General features: G+C 32.5%; 3 protein-coding genes across 3 annotated transcripts in view; 1 reads left to right on the top strand and 2 right to left on the bottom strand.

The window, feature by feature from the left end:
• Positions 1-20,832, bottom strand: part of LOC125828680 (uncharacterized) — a 111,758-nt gene extending 90,926 nt beyond the window's left edge. The window contains exon 1 of the mRNA XM_049508026.1: positions 20,817-20,832. The gene's annotated coding sequence lies outside the window, so the exon portion shown is untranslated. The remainder of the gene's footprint in view (positions 1-20,816) is intronic.
• On the bottom strand, positions 12,246-13,529 carry LOC125828854 (hydroxyproline-rich systemin-like). Its single transcript, XM_049508174.1, has 2 exons — positions 13,428-13,529; positions 12,246-12,922 (listed from the first exon to the last, which is right to left on the bottom strand). The coding sequence occupies exons 1-2, from the start codon at positions 13,510-13,512 to the stop codon at positions 12,570-12,572; spliced, it is 438 nt and encodes a 145-aa protein (XP_049364131.1). The 5' UTR covers positions 13,513-13,529; the 3' UTR covers positions 12,246-12,569.
• Positions 19,191-20,572, top strand: LOC125828672 (mitogen-activated protein kinase kinase kinase 20-like). The gene has a single exon (XM_049508006.1). It carries the CDS (start codon positions 19,200-19,202, stop codon positions 20,481-20,483), a length of 1,284 nt encoding a protein of 427 aa, XP_049363963.1. The 5' UTR covers positions 19,191-19,199; the 3' UTR covers positions 20,484-20,572.
• Positions 20,833-23,552: the final 2,720 nt, after the last annotated feature.

The raw sequence follows: 23,552 nt of genomic DNA, 5'->3' as shown, positions 1-23,552 counted from the left end.
TTGTCGAGGCTGATATGATTGAACTCGAGAAGAGCACTAGCGACAGAGAATGTGCAATTCATTGGTCCTGATGTCCAGCTGAACAATTGGAGGCCAACTCCTCTCCCCACCTAAGAATGAGTCTTGGTAGTTGTCTTGTTTTTCTTTTTGTCATCCGATTTATTCAAGGGTTGTAATTTCGGATTTTGTCTCGTCGTTTTATTTCAAATCTCTATTTTCCCTTTCAATAGGATGTAATTGTGTTTTTATTTCAGTTCTAATATATTTATTTTGTTTTTCTATACAGTTCTTTCTATGCCGATTCTAGTGATATTGACATGCGCAGCAATTTTTTCGCATCTTAAAAACCATCAATCTAATCTTCGAGACCTAATCCCCTGAAATTATCATAAGTCAAGAAATCGAAATGAGTGAAGACGAAGGTATTTGAAAGAAGTAAGCAGGGATTTCAAATCTTTTGAGAATAAATCAAACCAAACATATGAGTGTGAAAACTGAGACGATAAATTTTAGGGGATCATGATATTAAAGAGACTAGATAAGCGTACATGCCGACATCAAAAGGAGGATATAATCCAGGCTCTGTTTGATTACAAAGAGGATGTTTTTGTGTCATCTTATGATGACATGCCTGGATTAAGCACTGACTATGGTGGTTTCACAAGTGTGTGCCAGATTGATCCTAAGTTTTCCCTCCAGTAAAGCAAAAAGTTGAGAGAAAGCTTAAAACTGACATGAGTGTAATAATTAAAGAGGAAATCACAAAGCAACTTGAGGCCAAAGTCATTCGAGTCGCTTCAATATCCTTCTTGTTAGCCAACATCGTACCTGTCCCTAAGAAAGACGGAACAAAAGTTTCGAATGGTGTTGATTATCGTGATTTGAACAAAAGCAAGTCCAAAAGATGACTTTCTTTGCAAACCACATATTTTGTTGGACATTGTGCTTAAACATGAGATTGCATCTTTGTGATTGCTATGCGGTTATCTCAGATTATATATGATGAATGAACAGCAGAAAAAACGTCTTTTATCAACCAGGGGTACATATTGTTATCGAGTCATGCCATTTGGATTAAAAAATTTGCGGGAGGGTGCAACTCTATGGAGGGCAATGCCGAACAATGTTTCATGATATGATGCATAAAGAAATCGAAGTTTATGTGGATGATGTGAATCATTAAAATCAAAAAAGCAGTCAAATCATGTGCAAGACTTAAGAAGATTCTTCGAAAGGCTTCGCAGGTATAATCTCAAAGCTTAATCCTGCAAAATGTATTTGGAGTACCGTCAGGAAAAGCTTTTGGGTTTATAGTCAGTCGACGAGGTATCGAGTTAGATCCTTCAAAAATAAAAGCCATTCAGGAACTGCACCTCCAAAGAATAAAACTGAGGTTATGAGCCTTCTAGGAAGGTTAAACTACATCAGTAGATTCATTGCTCAACTCACAACAACTTGCGAGCCCATTTTTAAGTTGTTAAAAAAGAATGCCACAGTCGAATGGACCGAAGAATGTCGAGAGGCTTTTGAAAGGATTAAGAATTACTTATCGAATCCCCTGTGTTGGTTCCTCCCGAGCCGGGCAGACCATTGATATTATATATGTCAGTACTGGATAATTCTTTTGGATGTGTATTGGGTCAGCATGATGGCACTGGAAGAAAGAGCAGGCCATTTATTACCTCAGCAAGAAATTTACCGTTTATGAATCGAAGTACACCCTTTCGAAAGAACGTGTTGTGCCCTAACTTGGGTAGCAAGAAGTTGAAGCACTATCTTTCATCTTATACTACTTATATCTCATTTCTCGTATGGATCCGTTAAAATATATTTTTCAAAAGCCCATGCCCACGGGCAGGCTTGCGAAATGGCAAAATATTACTCACAGAGTTTTGACATTATGTATGACGCGGACCGCAATGAAGGCTCAAGCCTTGGCAGATATTTGGCAGAACCCTATTGATGATGAATATGAACCACTTAAGACCTACTTTTCCAGACGAAGAGGTATCATGTATCGATGAAGTTATTCATAATAAGGATCAAGGATGGAAAGTTGTTCTTTGACGGTGCTGCTAACAAGAAGGGAGTTGGGATAGGAGCAGTTCTTATGTCTGAATCAGGGGAATATTTCCCTATAAACAGCCCAACTTAGATTCTATTGTACCAATAATATGTCAGATATGAGGCTTGCATCTTGGGTTTGAGGTAGCTGCTGACATGGGCATCCAAGAGTTGCTAGTGCTAGGAGACTCAGACTTACTGGTCCATCAAATTCAAGGAGAATGGGAGACTCGTGACCCAAGCTCATACCATATCAACATTGTTTACAAGATCTTTGTCGACAGTTTGTGTCAATAAGTTTAGACACATTCCTAGAGTCATAATGAGATTGCTGATGCATTGGCAACTTTATCTTCGATGCTCCAACATCCTGACGAAGCTCATATTGACCCTTTGTACATACAATTCGTGATCAGCATGCTATTGCAACGTGGTGGAGGAAGAATTTGACGGTAAACCTTGGTTCCATGATATTAAAACATATCTTCAGTCCAGAGAATGTCCTACTAATGCCACTAATAATCAAAAAAGGACTATTCGGCGACTAGCTAGCGGTTTTTTCTTAAGCGGAGGCATATTGTACAAGAAAACACCTGATTTGGGTCTTCTAAGATGTGTAAATGCTAAAGAGGCTTCAACAATTATGATTGAAGTACACTCAGGAGTTTGTGGACCTCACATGAATGGATTTGTTCTGGCAAAGAAGATACTTCGAGCAGGTTATTATTGGCTCACCATGGAGCGGGATTCTATACGGTTTGTTCGTAAGTGTCATGAATGTCAAATACACGGTGATTTGATACATTCTCCTCCCTCCGAGTTGCACGCGATGTCTGCTCCATGGCCTTTCGTGGCATGGGGAATGGATGTGATTGGACCAATAGAACCAAAAGCATCGAATGGTCATAGATTTATCCTGGTGGCCATTGATTACTTTACAAAGTGGGTGGAAGCAGTAACTTTCAAGTCAGTAACCAAGAAGGTTGTGGTGGATTTCATTCATTTCAACATCATCTGTCGATTTGGTATTCCAAAGGCAATTGTTACCGATAATGCTGCAAATCTCAACAGTCACTTAATGCAAGAGGTATGCCGTCAATTTAAGATTGAACATCGAAATTCGACTCCTTATCGCCCAAAAGCAAATGGGGCTGTAGAAGCTGCCAACAAAAATATTAAAAAGATACTTCGTAAAATGGTGCAAAGTTCTCGACAATGGCATGAAAAATTGCCTTTTGCTTTGTTGGGTTATCGCACTACAGTTCGTACGTCAGTGGGTGCCACCCCCTATTCGCTGGTATATGGGACTGAGGCAGTTATACCTGCAGAGGTTGAGATTCCATCCCTGCGGATTGTTGTAGAGGCTGAAATTGATGATGATGAGTGGATCAGAACACGCTTGGAGCAATTAAGTTTGATTGATGAGAAGCGCTTAACATCAGTATGTCATGGACAATTGTACCAGAAAAGAATGGCACGAGCATACAACAAAAAGGTGCGTCCCAGACGTTTCGAAGAGGGTCAATTAGTGTTGAGACGTATTCTGCCACACCAGGCTGAAGTCAAAGGCAAATTTTCTCCGAATTGGAAAGGACCATTCATTGTAAAGAAGGTATTATCCAATGGTGCTCTTTACTTAGCAGATATAGAAGGCAAAATGACAGAAATGGTCATCAATGCTGATGCGGTAAAGAGATATTATATATGATGTGATTTTTCGGTATTAGAAACCCTTATGTTTGGACTTGACATTTCAAAGGTTGATGTAATGAAAATTATTGGTTCTGTGTCTAAGTATTAATTCATATGTCGTCACCCTTGTTAAGAGCTAATTTACTTCCTTGGTTCTTCTGCTTCATTGGCTCTTCAAAAAAAAAAAATCAAAAAAAAAAAAAAAATCAAAAAAAAAAAAAAAAAATCAAAAAAGAAAAAGAAAATCAATGATCATGAACTACGTTTGACCTGATTCTTGTTTCGATAAGATACGTAGGCAACCTTAGTATGAGGTTCGGTCTAACCAAATAAAAAATCCAAAATTCCATATTTGTAAAAAACTGGGGCAAAAGTCATTTTTTTTTCCTATCCCAAAGCTAAAGTCAATCCCATCATTTAAAGTCGTATTTGAGCCTTCATCTTGTCATTTCTTTCTAACCTTGTATAAAAGTTGTGTTTCAATCAAAGAAAGACCTTTGGATCAACCTTTGAAATGTCAAGAGTAAGTATGTTAAGGTTACAAATGATGAAACCATGAGAGAGTCTTATTGGTGAAAACCCTAACTCGGCATCATAAGGCGAAAGTGAGCTGTGAAAAAAAAAAAAAAAAAAAAAAAAAAGTCTTATTGGTGAAAATCCTAACTGGGCATCATAAGACGAATGTGAGTTGAGAGAAACAAAAATGAGAGAGTCTTATTGGTGAAAACCTCTAACTCGGCATCATAAGGCGAAAGTGAGCTGTAAAAAAAAAAAAAAAAAAAAAAAAAAAAGAGAGAGTCTTATTGGTGAAAACCCTAACTGGGCATCATAAGGCGAATGTGAGTTGAGAGAAATAAAATGAGAGAGTTTTATTAGTGAAAACCCTAACGGGCACCATGAGGCGAATGTGAGTTGAAGGATTCAAAGTGAAAGAGTTTTAGTGGCAAAAACCCTCGTGGACATCATAAGGTGAATAAGAGTTTGAAATTAGTTATGACTTCGTCAAATAATTGGAACTCCACATCAAGATTAGATGATCAATAATGGTTGATAAATAGATTGGATGGACAAATCGGGTAATCAATTCAAATTGCATGTCATGATCAGTAGAGTCGGCTACCACACTCAGATAAGTTTTTCTTTCTTTCTCTTTCTAAAAGAGAGTCTTCATTGAATCATTTTCTGTTATTCTCGTGTAGTATATATTTTTCTTTCACTTTTCATCGCTTTGTTTCATATGTCATTGAGTCGAGTTAATGTCAAGAAAGTAAGAAAGGATTCCAAGACTTGTTACCAACTCTAAAGTTGTTCAATGCAAAGCATCAGGCCAATGAGTTATCATCTGTCGGCAAGTTTTGGATTCAGAAGAAGTCCATGATTTGATGAAGGGTAAACAATGAGTGTTATGACATAAAGGCAAAAATTGGATTTAAGTCCCTCAAAATGAGCAAATTTGGGTGGAAATACAATCAATCAATAACGAGCACTGGGCATTTGGAAAAAGTAAACCACGATGAGTACTGGAGCAATCCTTGTCAAAGGGCAGAACCACAAACCAACCACCACGTTTTTAAACTCACAAATTTTCTTTGTTGAAGCAGGGGCACAAGTTATTTCGAGATCAAAGATCCAAAAACCTGGATGTTCAATTTAGTCTACGAAGAGCTAAATGGCAACATTGCACACGAATTATAGTCCATATTGGGTAAGTGTTTGTTTGTCTTATTAGTCTATGGAACATAGTGTAGCAAGGACCCTCATGAATAATGGGACGTAGTGTAGCAAGGACCCTCCTGAATAATGGGACGTAGTATAGCAAGGACCCTCCTGAATAATGGGACGTAGTGTAGCAAGGACCCTCCTGAATAATGGGACGTAGTGTAGCAAGGACCCTCTGAATAATGGGACGTAGTATAGCAAGGACCCTCCTGAATAATGGGACGTAGAAAAAAAGGATGTAGCAAGGACCCTCCTGAATAATGGGACGTAGTGTAGCAAGGACCCTCCTGAATAATGGGACGTAGTATAGCAAGGACCCTCCTGAATAATGGGACGTAGTGTAGCAAGGACCCTCCTGAATAATGGGACGTAGTATAGCAAGGACCCTCCTGAATAATGGGACGTAGTGTAGCAAGGACCCTCCTGAATAATGGGACGTAGTGTAGCAAGGACCCTCCTGAATAATGGGACGTAGTATAGCAAGGACCCTCCTGAATAATGGGACGTAGTGTAGCAAGGACCCTCCTGAATAATGGGATGTAGTATAGCAAGGACCCTCCTGAATAATGGGACGTAGTGTAGCAAGGACCCTCCTGAATAATGGGACGTAGTGTAGCAAGGACCCTCCTGAATAATGGGACATAGTATAGCAAGGACCCTCCTGGATAATGGGGCTAGACTAACATAATTTTATCAACCGGTTCATCATGAAGAATGGAGTTGGTGTAAACACGCATAAGCCCTCTAAAGAGTACATCGCGACAAAGCTCGAATTGTTCAAAATCTCGATTCAAAGCTAAGCACCATCTTTTATTTCTCTCACAAAATTTTCTTATATTAAACTGGGGCAAAATTTTGTGTTATTATTTTTGTTTGTTTTTCAGGAATCTAGTGATAGAATGGGGTCAATCCATATTTCAAGTTCAGGATCTTATCTAGGAAGGAGTCGACTCTCAAGCTCATGGTCAATTGAAGTGGCTAGAGCTCATCTTAAGAACAAGGTCGATATCCAAGTCCAAGTAGAAGGAGCCTACCGGAAGAGAGGCATTTACCTTCGAACTCACTCAAAAGGAAAATCAATATCTCACAGCTTGAGAAACATGATGACCTAAGTCAAGATTCAAGAGAAGTTGCAGAGCTAGAATCTGATACTTGCATTTTCATTTAATTCTTTGTTTCTCATGTTGGTGTAATAATAGGAGCCGCGAGCTGAAGCCTCTATAGAACCTCACTCAACTTCTAACTCATTATTTCATCTCCTTGAACTACACGTGACCTGATTCTCTTATAACCCGGGATATGTAGGATGTCCAAAACTAGGACTCGGTCGCATATTTTTCTTTTCGAATAAGAGTCCGATCAAAACTTGTCACGTTGTCTACTTCTTTGTCTGAAAACTCTTTGTGTTTCCAGTCAAAGAGGGGCAAACTGTAGACACGTATTTTTGACCGAGCTTAAAATTTTATACCATTTTTAGAGCTAAAATATTTTTATAAATATAAATTAAATATTTTGACTGTTATCTTATTTTATTAAGGTTATTTTTAAAAGATTTGCAAACAACAAAATAGAATCACTTTTTAAGATAAGTTTTATTGTCAATTGTTTAAAAAGAAATGAAAGATTACAAAAAAAAAACTATATTTGAAATTAAGTTTTTATAAATAAGCTAGTATTATTTAATTGATCTTATCTTATAGCTAGTTGACTTTTTCTTAGATTTTTATTAATTTTAAATAATTAGTTGATATGCTATTCTTTTAAGATTAAAATAAAACTAAAACTAAAAAGTAAATAAAAAATAACCTAATTAATCTAACAAACCTACCCCACTCCTATACCTACCCAAAAACATACTACACGTAAGGAAAAGAAGAGCAAAAACAGTTTGCTGCTTTTTAAAATAAATAAATAAATAAACAACAACAATACCATACACCCCCACACTCCCACTTTCCCACAATTCTCTACACTCCCACTTCACATGACTAAAGGAAGAAAAGTCAATAACAAAAGGAGACCCACACACACACGTACCAAGAAAATTGGCAAAAAAGCAAAAAACCTATCCTATATATATAAGAACACAAACGTACAAAAGGGGGAGATAGAGATCACCATCATCAGTTATATGGAATAGAGTGCACACAAAAAAAAAGCATATACACTTTAAGTCAGATAGATTTTTGTTCGTGGATTCAAGTTCGTGGCTCCTTAAAGTTAATTATAATTAACTTTAGAAATCAGTAGATTGTAGCGGTTTCTTTTGTTGGAATTAAGTTTTACGAAAAGGTAATTCTAATCCCTTATATAGTTCAATGAAATAATTGTTCTGAATTCGATTATGATGTTATGAAGTCCTTAAAATTACATGTATTGTTATATGCCACTATTTTATGACGCATATCATATTGTTGATTGCATGAATTGTTACTGTTTAAATTTGCTCATCGAATTATTTTTACACCTGACGTTAATTTAATCAACTAATTTGATCCAAAGATGGTTGTTGTTTACTCCTAGTTTTATTTCAACATGTTTATGTACATTTATTTGATGGTACAAATTGACAACTTCGTTTATGACTTTAATTTAATTACGTGTAAATTGGTTAGAGATTCTGTATTAGTTATCATTTAGAGTTTCTGGAGTTTAATAAATAAATAATATTGCCATACTTATGGAGACAATTAATTATTAGAATAATTTTTATCGTATCCGAAATATTAAAAATGGAGGAGATGAACATTAGTTCATTTAAGTGAGTCATTAATTCATCAACGTGAGATAGTTCTTTTATTAGTAATTTCACACTATCATCATTTGGTGAAGAAAAATTATTATATCACTGCGTGTATTATTTTTCTCTCAATTAGTTTAAAGGAAAAAATTAATTAAAAAATAATATACAAAAAATAAAAAAAGAAAACGTGAGCAGAGAAAAGTATAATAATAAAACAAAATAGTGCAGAATGGAAAGATGAAGATAATAAAAAAAAGAAGAGGAATAGATCATTAAAAAGAAAGTAAGAATAAAATAAATAAACATTTAAAACAAAAACAGAAGAAACAAAAGATGAAAAGTTATAAAGAGCAAAAAATAAAGAAAAGGTAAAAAATAAAAAAGGGGAAAACAAAACTTAGCCAAAAAATTATTTAAATAAAAAAGAAGAAAACATTTTTGTTAGATAAAAACAACAAATAAAAAAAAAAGTAAGAAGAAGAAGAATGTAAAGAAAAAAAAAAAAGTAAAAACTACAAAAAAAATAATAACGTGCAAAAAATAAATAGAAGAAAATTAGAAAAAGAAATATTTTGTTAGACAAAAATCAAATAAAAATAAAATAAAAGTAAGAAGAAACAGAATGTTAAAAAAAATAAAATGAATGAAAGTAAAAACTACAAAAAGTAACGTGCAAAAAAAAATAGAAGAAAAATAAGAAAAAGAAAAATTTCAAGAAATTGGTTTCAACCTCTTTAACATTTTCTTTTTCTAAAATTAATCCTAAATCCCGTAGAAGTTTACCTTCTATTATAATTCAAATATCGACTCCCACTAAAACGACAATACTAAAATTCTCCGGACTCTAAAAAATCTAAACAAGATAGTTACAATAAATCAAAGAAGGTGGGACATAAGTAAATGTATAGCTGATAAGTATACTATATCCAAAAACTAAGTCAAGACAAGATATAAGTCAATGAAGCAACTGTGCTAGAAACACGGGACTCGAGGGGTGCCTTACACCTTCCCCTTGGTCAATAGAATTTCTTATCCATATTTCTAGTTCGCAGACCATTAAAAATTAGAGTCAACTTCTTTTTGATTAGGGGTAAAAATTAGGTGACTTGGAACACCAAAACTCGATTCCAAGTGGCGACTCTGAAATAAAAATAATCCCTTTTCAAAATGTCAATTTAATTGGAGAAACTCTATTTTTCAAACACTTCGTTTGGGGAAAAATAGGGGTGTGACATATCTTATAAATTATTTTGGTTTGTATCACTAAAAACATGAGTGATGTTTGCAATATGTATTAAAAATATAGTGTGCATGTATTATAACCGTGTTACGTAAATCATTTGGTTGGTATCATTAAGAAGAGAGTAAAGTTTGCAACATGTATTAGAAATGTATTGTTCATGAATAAAAATTATATTATATGTGTCTTATAAATTATTTGATTTGTATCACTAAGAAAATAAGTGATAGTTGCAATATGTATTTTTAATGGATTGCTTATGAATAAAACTTATATTATATGTGTCTCTTAAATTATTTTAATTTATCACTAAGAAAATGAGTGACGGTTGCAATATGTATTAAAATGTAATGTGGGTGTCTTATAAAGGTATTATTAGTGTGTTACCTAAATTATTCTTGTTGGTATCACTAAGAAATGAGTGAAGTGTGCAATATGTATTATAAATGTACTATTCATGAAGAAAAAATGTATTATATATATCTTATAAATTATTTTGATTTGTATCACTAAGAAAAAATGCGGTGTTTGCAATATGTATTACAAATGTATTGTTCCTATATTATAAATGTATTACGAGTGTGTTACTTAAATTATTTTGGCTGATACGGCCACTAAAAAAGAGTGAAGTTTGTAATATGTATTATAAATGTATTGTTCATGATTTTACTATAATTTTAATATAATTATGAAACATATCTAATACAACTTTAATTCAATTGTCATACAGTTCCATAAACTTCACCTTTTTCGAGTTTCAATCTAATATTTCTCCTAAAATCAATTATAAACTTAACCAAATCCTCTTAAAATTGAGATATAAATTTCAAACGACATTTTCAATTATTTGTAGGAACAATCTATCCAAGCTAATCACAAATTCGTAAAATTTCAAATAATGAATTCAAAATTTGAAGCTTTATAATGACCATTAATGGTGAACTCTTGTTGCTATAATTTTACAGATTTGAAATTTTTGCTTGAAAATATGATTTTGTACAATTTTTCATCTTTCCATTTCTTTTTCCGTCGTATTTTTGGGTAAAAATAATTAAATATGGGCAAAAATTGATTTGAAGATAGTTATTTATATGAAAATTTCAAAGAAGAAGAAGAATAAGTTTTTTTTTAAAAAGAAAGAAAAAAGAGGAGGAAGATAATAATAATAGAAAAAGAGACAAAGAAAAAGAAGAATAAAAAAAAGCGAAGGAAGATGAAAAAGGGTAGAGAAAGAGGCAAGCGACTGTACAATTCTTAATTCCAAAAATTTATTATATTTAGTTAGAAAAATTATATTGTCATAGATGGTAAATATTTCTTTAATATAGCATATTTATGTGATTTACCCTTTTATAAACTGGACAAGTATTGATTGAACATTCCAAAATAATATAATAGACAAGTAAAGATAGACAAGCGGAGTAACTTTGATTCATTCATTACTTTTATCCTATACTAAGTGATTTATAAATAAGCCATAAATATTTGTGTGTTTAGGTGCAGGTTGATCTTAGTGACAATTTATAAGAATAATATATAAAATTTAATATTAAATTAATTTTAAATATAGAATAGTACTCACTCTTCCAACTTTATGTGATGAGAAGTCAAAGGAATCTCTTTGACCAGAATTTGTTCATGTGCCACTTAATATTTTGAATTATTCTGACTTGCATACTTCTATACACTCTCTAAATATGCAAAATTTACTTTAAAAAACTTGAATATTTTATGTTCAAATTCACAATAAAACTTAGATAGTGTAATCTTTGTACTTTTAATCATCTAAGTAGAATATATTAAAATTTAACGGAACTGATTGAACAAAATTTTTATTTAAATTGAATATCAATGAGAGGATCCAATGCAGCAAAAAAAAGACATTTTTAATTTGTACGTTAGGACTTATAGGAGTAAGCTCGCTATTTCCTTAAGCGGCAATGATAAATATGGGTAACACTTTATATAAATGTAACTTAACTACTTAAGTCTTTAATGACTCTAAATGTAATAATATTAATGTAATTATTGCTAATTCATTTTAAAAAGAATGTTAGCTTCTTATAATTGGAAATAATTTAAGGAAAAATTGTATGAAATAGCAAATTATTAATTCAAATTAAAAGCTATAGCCATAGTTTATTTTATTTGTAATTCGCAGCAAACATCCCATTTTTTTGCAATTTGATTCGGTATACTAGCCATTTTCGATATACAATTAGTCATTTTATACATTTCGATATAAAATGTGTTTGTGTTTGTATAAAGCGAGAGAAAAGTGTATATACAAATATATATATTTTCGTCTTATACACATATAATTATACAAATTACAATGTATAAATGAATTTATACAAAACTAAATAATTTGTATAAAATTGGATGTATCTAACGAATTATACAAATTAAAAGCTCCATAACAAGCATACAATTTGCTATGGAGCGCAATTATGCAAACTATAGTTATAACATACAAATATAATTTTTATGTTTGCTATATGTGAAAGTTGCTCATAATTTAATTTTAATACTCTCATTTACTCGTAATGGAAATAATTAGTAGTCGCACTATAAATGGTCTAAAGAATATCATTTTAAACCACATATTTCAATAATCTTCCTTATTTTGTAAACTTTGTATCAAATCAAATAGTATCACGCACATAGATTTGAAACAAAGGAAATATATTATTAAATGTTGCTCAAATATTTACAAATCGTGAATAAATATCGATCTCAACAAAAAAAAAAAAATATACATTCTGGTTTGATAACAATACTGCATTATTTTATAATTATAATAAGTTAAAACCATATATCACTCCCTCAAATTCATTTACTAACTACGTAGTTACTCCATTACAAGACGTCTATTACACATATTATTCTTGAGACTTGAGAGCTAGCTAATTAACTCATCAAGTGAACTAAAACCAGATTATATATATATTCTCGCTACTTTATAACATAAAATAAAAAATACTATACTTATATTATAAAGTCCCCATAACGTAGAGTGTATATAGCTTAACGTTGACGTGTGTGATCATCTCATTTAAAGGCTTAACTTCAACATGGTATCAGAGTAGGGGCTGAGGTCCACTTCAACACTTAATAGGAAGCCTGAAGAGGCAAAGTAGAAGAAGAGGATGTGATAATGATCTGCCTTTGCTCATCTTGTGGCTCTGGTGGTGGTGGTGCCGCTACATGATCGTGCCTCCCACCAACTGTAATCATGAGCGGCGCCGCGGCGGTGTCATGATGAGGACTAGTACTAATTGTTGTGAGTTGGCCAATAATTGGTTCATGCTTGGGAGAAGGAGGTGGTAATTCATGATCATGTCTTCCATTAACTATTTCCTGATTTGTTGGTGGAGATGATGTTGGTGGTGTAGGTGTTATATATGGTGTCCTTCCATAATTACCATTTCCCAACTTCAACTTCACCATCCCATGGTGATTTCCTGAACCAAGTATGCAAGATTTATTAACTTCTCAAGTTAATTAGAGTACTCAATTATATATATAGAGAGAAGGGAAGCCTTGGAGCAACGCTGAGGTTAGATATACATGTTCAAACTGTGGAAGCAATCTCTAATGTTGCTTATGTCACACCCTTTAGAGTGAGATTTTTTGGACCATGCTAACAAGGGTTACTTTATGCACTGAACTGATTTTTTTTATTATTATTTTTAATAAGAAGTGAGTATATATAGAGGTTGATTAATTATTATTCCCCTCAAGTAGATGTAGATATAAGTATGAGAAAAGAAGTGTTTCAAAAAAAAAAAAAAAAGTGCCATATTAATCTTCTTACTAGTACAACATTGTACATTTATATTACTTTCTCCATGCAGCCCACCATAATATTAATTTTCAAGTGGATTAACTAAAAAGAATTAATGAATACTTATGTTGTAAATTATGTAAGTAGCTAACTAAAGAATAATTAAATTAAATTAGTAGTACCTAGTAAAGTTCTTGCTTGAGCTCCTACGAAAATGAGAAAGCTGATAATTATAAGAAAGAAGAAAGCTCTGAAGAAGAGAATCATTTTAGCTACTGATCTTAATTCCTTATTTGTTCCCTCTCTTTCATGTCTCCTTTTATAGACAAAAAACAAAAGAAAAAAAAAGTTGAAGTGCGTAGTGCATTACCACCAAATTAACCTTCTTTATTAGAACTGATGTTAACTTCCAAGTAGAATAATATATTAGTAAACAATTAATAATTAGTCTATAACAGGATCTAATGTTGCAAATTAAAAACACATTTTTTTTATTGTTCCTATTGCGTTGGTATAATTAATAGGAGTAAAATATGAGTCTATAAATATTAAGTTAGGATTAGTCGCGAAACAAGGATTTTCACTAGTGAGTTTAAAATATAAATAAGTAAACACATAAAAAAGTAAAAGAGTTGCAATATCTAATACATATATATATACATTAAAAAAATTTTAACTACGTATAAAAGTGTAACACATACATCTAATATATATATATTATATACCATACTTCTATATCTATTATTTCTCTCTATTACCATTTAACCGACTCCACTTTGACTACCACAATATTACTACAATGAAGAAAAACATTTGATCATTTTCCCAAATCCCAATATATATAAATACACATACACATCGAAAAACTGGTGGTGTTAGTGATTAAAGGCATACTTCAACCAATTTTATTACGGCAAGCTATCTATTTATTTGCATGACAAATACAAATAATTTTGCAAAATTCAAAAGACAAATTTGAACCCAAAAAGTAAAAGCTGTCAGCATCACTAAAGTTGTAGTCAATTATAATGGTGAGTCTTCCTCACTCGTTTTTTAGTACAAGAAAACCGGCCACAAATAGTCAATTACCACGTGAAAAATTACTTCATTAAAACATACGTACAATGTTCTCTCGATTTTCACCCATTGGACCTATGTTAGGTCTAATTCAATCGGCCTACTTCTGATGAAAAATTAAAGCAAATTTGATAAAGTTTATCATGAATTTATATGAGGCAACAAACTTCTAATTGATTGCAAAAGAAAAAAGTCATATGTTCCACCAAATATATTACTAGTAAATTTCTCTTACACGCGCTTTAATTTGTGAAATACCTTTAAAATATGTTAGCCGCTCTAATTTGTTTCAAAATACTTATCATATTTCACTTTTCAAGTGTCAAAGTACATAATCTAATAACCTAAGAAAAACGATAACTTATAACGCTTTTTGTATAATTTTCAAATATCATAATTTAATTTTGATTTGAAAATATCATTGAATTAATCATCTAATCAAATTTAGCTTTGAAAGATTCGTTAAGTTGGCTTTAGAAAAACAAAACATGACAAGTATTTTGATACAATTAGAATATATATATATATATATATATATAGAGAGAGAGAGAGAGAGAGAGAGCATAATCGGAGAGAGAAGGTTTCTAAAGTTCTCTCTTATATAATAATACTATCTCCGTCCAATTTTAATTGTCATAATTTTCTTTTTTAGAGTCAAACGATAATAACTTTGACTAATATTTTACGATATATTTTTTCATCATATTGATATGCAAAAAATGGAATTTATAGTACTTTTCGTATAGTTTTTGAATATCTAAATTTTTTGTTTAAAACATTAAATTAATGTAATCTAATTTAACTTTGAAAATTAGATAAATTGACTTTCGAAAAACGTAACATGACAATTAAAAGTGGATAGAGGGAGTAATTAACCAAAATTTTCCTTTTTGTGGCACTCATCAATTGAAATTTTAATTAATTAGGCGTTGTTGATTTAATTTATTTCTTTTTCCTGATAGATTATGGCATCATATCAAAAGATTATAATTAATGGAAACATGCCACGCTCCACAAATATAGTTGCTTAAAGTAGTAAAGCAAAAGTAGTAGCACTAAATCTCAAAAAGAGATGGACCAACAAAACATCATATTACATGACATGCAAATATTAAGAATAAGCTAAATATATTACTTATAGTTTATGTCAAATCAGATACTATGTTTTAAAAAGCTAAGATAGTAATTAATTAATTTTTGTGGTCATTCGTGGGCAAATGAAATGTTTGCATAGCCATTAAGGAGTAAATAATTATTAACATATCTACATTAATACTAGATACCAACTCCACTTAGCAACATGAATAGGGAGCTTAATTAGGTAAAATAATTAATTTACTTAGAAATGTATATGGCTGTGGCTTTCTTCTTCCCTACAATGTAGGCCATTTGCTAAAGCATATAGCACTTAATTAAGAAAATCCAAATATGGAAGAAAAACTGCTTCTTGGAATTAATTCCCATTTTGCGTTTGTGGTCCTTAATTCCGCACTATCTAACTATATATATATATATATATATATTATGGTACATTGGGTTCATTCCGATGTTCTTCGTTGGAAAATTACATAATTATGTAAGTAAAAACATATTATTCTAACAATATTAATATGTAATATAGAAAAAGACTAGGGTAAATAAGGTGGGAATGTGAGTGAAGTACTAACTTAATTTATTGTTCTCCAAAATATTTTGATCAACTCAAACATGAAAAAATTGAAAAAAATATACATTAATAATAATACTTTACATAGGTTCCCTCATAATTAGAGTTATACAGGTATTAGTAATATATGAATTACTTATGAGTGAATCTATGTATTATTTTGTGCAGTTATTAGTTATGCAATGATTAATTAATCATATATTAGTTATTGCACTTTCAATCCTACATAAAATAATATATAAATTTTCTTACAACTTATACATGTATTAGAAATAGGGCTAACTCATCGGTGGCCCCCTAAACTTGGCACCAACTTTCACTTGGACACTTTAACTAGTCTTTGTTCATTTTAAACACCTCATGTCAAGCCTCATTGTGTCATTTTGACACTTTTTATATTTTTCAAGACCGCATTTTAAGTGCGAACATCCAGACGCCTCTTATGTGGAAAAATAAACGAATTGGTATGTGACACGTGGAAATTTTATTTTATTTTTAAAAATCTCAATTTTACTTTCTTTTTTTCTTTCTTCCAGATCCCAAACCCCATGCCCCCACCTCTTTTCTTCTTCTTGCGCCTCCTTCCCCTTCATCTGTTCGTCTCCATAAAAAAGGCAAGAACATAGGTTAGTTTACAAAGTAAAATACATTTTGGAGAATAAGGGAAATCATACCAAATCGAAAAGTTTGTATATGACATTTAAAAGAAGATGATTTCTTGTGCTACTACGATTGGGATTTACAATGAAGGATATGTAAAATAAATTTCTTTTTTTTTCATTGGAGGTTGTTCTTTATTTCTTTTTTATTCCTTGAAATCAATTTAATTTTCAATGGAGAAGGTAAGAATGTAAATCAGTTTTTCCATTTGAAAGAAGTTGATTTCTTTTTTTGTTCCCTTGAAATCGATTTTGTTTTTGAATATGAAATCAAGATGCAAATTCGATTTTCAAAGAAGATGAAAGAATCAAAGAGTGTAACCTAGTAAAATATTGTAGAATTTTTTAAAAAAGTTGTGTGGTGATGGATGATGGTAGAAGGTGGGGAAGATGGAAGGGAGAAAGCAAGGAAGAAGAAGGAGAAGAAAATATTTACAAAAAAATTCAGAATATTTACAAAAAAAGTCTCTGACGCGCTCAAAATTCGTGTAGCACACGTACTGTGCTTAGTCAGCAAAAAGTGTCAAAATGACACAGCGAGACCCTACATGAGGTGTCTAAAATGAACATCGCCCACTTGAGGTGCCTAAGCGAAACTTCGTGCCAAGTTTAGGGGGCCACCGATGAGTTAGGCCTTAGAAATATGAATTTCTAAACCATCAACCATAAATCATATTTATTTTATATATGAACAATTTGTTTCTTATAACCTACCTACACAACATATAAATTATATGAAATTTAATACATGGATGACTTTGTTTAATTTTATCCAACTACCAAACAATCCCTTTTTTAAGAAGTGCACACTCATAGTGTAGTACTCTCTCGACTTTAATTTATATAACATATTTGTTTTTTAGTCCGTCCAAAAAAGAATGACATCTTTTTTATTAAGCAAATATCTAATGACACTATTGTCGTTTTACAAATCCACTTATTTGTCAAAAATTACCCACAAAGGTGTAGTCTTCTATTTAGAATTCATTTAGTTTAAGAGTAATTTTGAAACATTACAAAGTCTTTGATATTATTCAAACCTCATATTCAGTCAAACCACATCACATAAAATATATAAGGGACGTAACTATTCTTTGTGCACAATACGTAGCATATGTAAATCCTATAAAAATTAATCAAACGAATATTACTATTTTTAAAAGCATTTTTCTGGAAATTAATTTTGATAAAAAAATATTCCACTACTAAGTTGACTTTGAAAGTTTGACCAATTATCCCATAAATTTTGATAAAAGAAAGAAGAGATAGACAAGTTTGGGCTCTTATTGGACTATAAGTTGTCAGTCTAGATCTTAATGGGCTTACAGTACAGTTATCCTTTTTGGTCGGTTATGGGATCTCATATAGTCACATGTGCCCTCTTCAGACAGCTATGTTGCGTTGGATCAATATTTTCTGTAAACAAATTGATGTAAGATTGTAATTGTGGTGTTTTAATTACATCTAACTACAAAACAAGACACAAATTACTGAAATTAAAATATTATCGTGATAGTACGTATATATTATTTAAAAGAAAAATCAAGTCGTGATGATTTGCCTTGTTGTTAGAGGGAAGTATATAATATAGCAATATTTTTTTGGAGATTCTATATAGTAGCTAGAAGGGTAAAAGATTCAAATTGTATCTTAGCTTGGTTGTTTATCGAATACTATCTATAAGTTTTTTAGATATTTATGTTAGGTGTGTGAAAGAAAGTCTCTTGTTGATAGCTGAAAAGAAAAGTAACTTATTTATAAATTACTTGACCCTCGTAATTAATTGAGATCTTTTAATAAAATCATACAGATTTGTAACCTAAACTATATAGACCATGCTAAAAGTATCTTTAATGAAGTTGTTTTAACTCAACAATTTACATGATCAAATGTTGGTGAGGTGTGAATATAATGCAAACTTCATGAACTTTAATTAGGTTCAATTGAGCAGTTTTTTTATGACCGAAAATCCAATCTAGATAGGTCAACTCTTAAGATCAAATATAGCTCTAGAAATTTCATGAACAAAATTCATTTGATTAACTAACAAAAAAGTACTTCCAAGACTTTAATAACAAGTTCCTAATAAATGTCAAATGGAGTTACCTAAACAAGACTTTAATAACAAGTTGAATTAGTTAACTTTCATGCCTTAATTTGGTAACGGTTTTCTAACCAAAACTCCATTCATCATACGTTAAAAAAGGTACACATGACAGTTATTCCAGTTAGCAACTTTTCTTGTTTGCTTCTTTCGTGTTTTTTTCTTCAAAGAAACACAAACTTTAGTCTTTCACATATATTAAAAAAAAAAAAAAAACTAACCTAAAACAAAAAAAACTCAGCCCTAACATATAGTATAACTTCTTTCCTTGCCCATTTTTGTTGTGTAATACGTAACTTGATTGCCAATTATTTTTTTTATGTTGTTGGTTCTAACTTCTAAGTAAGCCCTAATCTAATCTCCCTTGTTATTTTAGTTTCCTTCATATTTTCTTGTTTGTTTTGTTGCAAAGCAAAAAACAATTCTGGTAATTGAAGTAGGAAATTTGATGCAGCAAGGAATGGAAAGTAAGAAAAAGATTGAAGTTGAAGAGCTAAAGAATGTAAACGAATTTGGTGATGGGGTTTCATGGTATAGAGGAGCAATGCTGGGGAAAGGAAGTTTTGGGTATGTTTATGTTGCTAATTTGAAGAACCCCAAGTCGAAAAATCGATACTTGCCATCAGTTATGGCTGTGAAATCGGCTGAAGTATCTGTTTCAGGTTCAATTCAGAAGGAAAGGGAAGTTCTAAGCAATATCAAGGGTTGTCCTTACGTAATTCGATGCTTTGGGGATGAAACTACCAGTGGTAATAATGGTGTGATGGCGTACAATTTGTTGCTCGAGTATGGTTCTGGTGGAACCCTAGCTGAGAGGATCAACAAATTAGGGAACAGAGGGTTGGCTGAATTTGAGGTGAGGTTGTATACGAGGTCTATGCTTAGAGGGTTGAATCATATTCATGCTATTGGTTATGTTCATTGCGATATGAAGCCTGAGAACGTGTTGCTTGTTCCGAATTCTAGTAAGGGAAGTGTTGAATTTAGGGCAAAAATTGGTGATTTGGGATTGGCGAAAAGAGAAAATCAGAGTAAAAAGAGGAGATTAGAGCCCTATTGGAGAGGTACTCCGATGTACTTGTCGCCAGAAGCTGTAGCTGATAATGTGCAAGAGTCTCCTGCTGATATATGGGCGCTTGGGTGTATTGTACTTGAGATGTTAACGGGAAAACCTCCGTGGGATCGAAAGGATGCTGAGGATGTACTCACGAAGATTGGGGAAGGACATGAATTGCCTGAGATTCCAGGGGATTTGTCTAAGGAAGCGAAAGATTTCCTTAAGGGTTGTTTTGTGAGGAAGCCTACGTATAGATGGACTGCTGAAATGCTGTTAATTCATCCGTTCGTTGAGGTTTTAAGTGATGATGATGATGGAGTGGAAGAACGACAGGAGGTTGAAGATATAAATGAAGTTGATTCTATGCAATTGGTTACTGAGACGGACGATGAAGTTTCCTATTCTCAAGAAGATTGGAGCTGCATTTCTGAAGAGGAATCCGTTGGTTACTGGTCGGAAGATGATATAGAGATTACGGAGGATGAAATAGCCTCTTCGTTTGCTGAAGAAAGGATGAGCATTAGAATCTCTAGCATTGATAGTGGTTTTAATAGTATGATTGATACATCATCGCAAGTAGCTTCACGGAATCCATCAAATAATTCGTTGAAATGTCCATTAAAATTTACAATTCCTGCTGGTGTCTTAGCACTAGGTGGTAGGAGGGAGATATGATTTATTTATACCTTATTTGGCTACACTCTCTGTAGATTCTATGCAACTTATATTGTCTGAAATTTAATGATAAGTTTTTAATTCCTTTATCCTTTTAGCCGCCATTTTGCTCAACCTTTTAACTTTTCTGTTTCCAAGTCCTAAACACACTGAATTTTTGTTTGTTCCTCCTTGTTTCTTCTTAGACTTACCCTTTCATTTCTGGATTTCATTTGCATAATGAATGTGTATATGTTAGCTCAGCTTCATTCTATCAGACAATTATTATACGGAAAACCAAGCACTTTACATCGTCTGGAGTATGCGCTTGAATCTAAACATTAGATTACTAACTTGTAGCGTTTTTTTCTCTTTGGTTATTGTAGCTGTTATATTAACCGCTTACTTCTCATGCTTATTGTAGGAAGCTGGCTGGATAATCAGGACTTTGATCACCATTGTCTCAAGGCACCGTGTTTCTAGAAGAAAATCTTGATAAATCTATATCACTGTCGTCTGTCTGTTTATCTTGAACTTCATGAACCACCTAATAAGTTTATGAAGATTTCCATAACCAGCGTTTGACAACATTTTTCTGATTGGAAGCCAAATGCACACTGCAGTATGCTTATCTGAAATTTCATGAATTATATTACAAATTATGTGCATCATGTTCTTTTACTAGCCCCTCTTTCTAGGACTAAGGACACTTATCCGGTCATTCTTTTATCACGATTTATCCTTTTGATGTTAGTTATAAACGCTTAGATTCACTTTAGGAAAGGAAGAACGGATAGGTACAGAGAAGTAGGAAACTTAAGTTAGCCTTCCATGTTCAATGATTAAGCAAGCCTAATTTAGTGACTTGAGATTTCTCCATTTATATCATGTCATCTTTGCAGATGTTGCAGTAACAGTGAATCTTTTCATCTTTCATGAACATTGTTACCGATAATGTTATGTGTAGCACAAGTATACTGTTCTCTGGATGACACTCACATGTCAAGCTCGTGATTTAATCACAATAGTTTTATCTTGTTGAAAGTGCAGAAGAATTCTGTAAGCTGTCCCTGAAAAATTCTATTAGAATCAGAGAAATTCAAATGAAGTGAGTGAGCAGGAAAACTATTTAAACCTTGTGCTGTTGTGAAGAACTAAAAAATCTTGCCAAGATCGACTCCTGATATTTTCCGTCATTTCAAGTTCTGTTAAGCTCATTTCTCCTCATTTGCCTCTAAATTTGTAATTCAGTTAGTTTACTGGTGTCACAAGACAAAATTACTTTGTGCAACCCCTAATGAAGTAGTTATTTTTAAATTGTAGTTCTTAATTTGTTACTTAGATAGTGCTCATCTCGTCTGGATGTTGAAATGCAAGGGGAATCCTTGTCCCTCCTGTTCTTCTTTAAGAAAAGGGAATAAACTGTCATAATCTCCTTACTTCATGCTTTATAATCCATTTTACAGAAACTTAAATGATGTCACGACGAGGGATCATGGAGGCAAATCAGCTGAATCAAAATTGCTGCTGAGGCGGAACTGAATTGCAAGCCTGATGAATGACGGCGTCTGAATGACTGATTCCAATGTTGATTGTGCTGATGATGATGAGGCGCCACGTACCAGAAGGTATTATGTATATTCATAGTGAGAAGGAACTGCAGGCATTGCATCGATCTACTTCATATTCCGGAATGTAACTACTTCCAGGCATGCATTTTCCTTTCTTCCTTCTATGCCTTTTAGACAGGACTTTCAAGGCTCACAAAGTACTTACCATCTGTTTTTTTATACTCTTAATTACTTCATGCCAGCTTTTATTCTTGTTACTTTATGTACTTGTCTTGGTTCAACAGAGATTAATCATGTGGAAGTTTGCCCTCATAATGCACTACCAAGATTGAATTTTCTGGTGAAACAGAGTTGGCATATTCATTCTTCATTTCTTAGCATTCATTGATTAATATCGACCAGTCAGGGAATATGAGCCTCAAATTCGCCAGGATAGATTTTCAGGGAACTTTGCTACTAGTTTCAATTTCATTTGGCATAAACATATACTCCCTCCGTCTCATTTTATGTGAGGTAGTTTGACTCGACACAACGTTTAAGAAAGAAAAGAAGACTTTTAAAACTGTGGTCTAAACTGAATGGTAGAAATTTGTGTGGCTATAAATCCTTTCATTATGGGTAAAATAGACATTTGAAAGATAAATTGTTACTTAATATAAAAATGTATCATTCTTTTTGGAATGACTAAAAAAGAAAGTAAGTCACATAAATTGGGACAGATGGAGAATACATTTAGAACTAACACAGTAGTGAAGATCTTCATATGTACTCTCTTACTTTATGACAAAAAGTTTGAAAAATTATTACTCTATTTGTGTCTTCACTATTGGACTCTTTTGTTTTTAGTTTCTAATTTTCTACAGCAAATGTGCTGATTAAAGTGAGGAGAAATGGAGGTATTACTAGAAAGGAAACAGAGCCAGGGATCATAATTAAAAGCTAATTATTAGGGTCTGTGGAAGAGCACAGACTATGATGAAAGTTTACAAAGGTGATTTTATACTCAGAGTTCAAACCCAAGAAGTCGAGACCTTGATAATTAAGGAAAAATACTTATCACTCTATTACAGTCTTTTAACGGTTCTTTCAAGCCAAATTGCACGCACTTCAGTAATACTTAATTGTCTTAATCAAACTAGATAACTTTGCTGAAAACAATTAATCTAGTAACCTTAGAAGTACGTGGTCACATTTTCCCTTTATTCGAAGTAAGAATATTTTTTCAAAGTTGCATTGCCAAAATTAAATCAGAGATAAATGGTAGGCTCTACATGCGTGCAACTATCAGAAAATTGGCTAAAAAGAAAAGCATCATATCCCTTGAATTGTTTTCATATCACAATTAAAGAATTAGGTTCCAATAATATATGGATTATGCACTTTTATATGTCTCATCCAACTTCAAAAGTGTCTGTTAAGAACTCTTATTCAAGGTCTATGAAGAAGCAAAGTCTAAAATATTCTTTTTTTATCCCTAGAAACAAGTAGAATTAAGCACCGACAAGCAGCGTCATGATCT

The sequence above is a fragment of the Solanum verrucosum genome, unplaced genomic scaffold, assembly GCF_900185275.1.
Source record: "Solanum verrucosum unplaced genomic scaffold, falcon-dt-bn FXZP01000102.1, whole genome shotgun sequence".
NCBI classification, from domain to species: domain Eukaryota; kingdom Viridiplantae; phylum Streptophyta; class Magnoliopsida; order Solanales; family Solanaceae; genus Solanum; species Solanum verrucosum.
Note: the sequence above shows the minus strand (reverse complement) of the source record. Positions and strands in the feature narration are given on the sequence as shown.

Excerpts from the sequence above, each read along its gene's own strand:
- LOC125828854 (XM_049508174.1), bottom strand. The coding sequence starts at position 13,512 with ATGATTCTCTTCTTCAGAGCTTTCTTCTTTCTTATAATTATCAGCTTT. Across the intron at positions 12,923-13,427 it reads TCAAGCAAGAACTTTACTAG|GAAATCACCATGGGATGGTG; the intron begins GTACTACTAATT and ends TACTTGGTTCAG.
- LOC125828672 (XM_049508006.1), top strand. The coding sequence starts at position 19,200 with ATGCAGCAAGGAATGGAAAGTAAGAAAAAGATTGAAGTTGAAGAGCTA.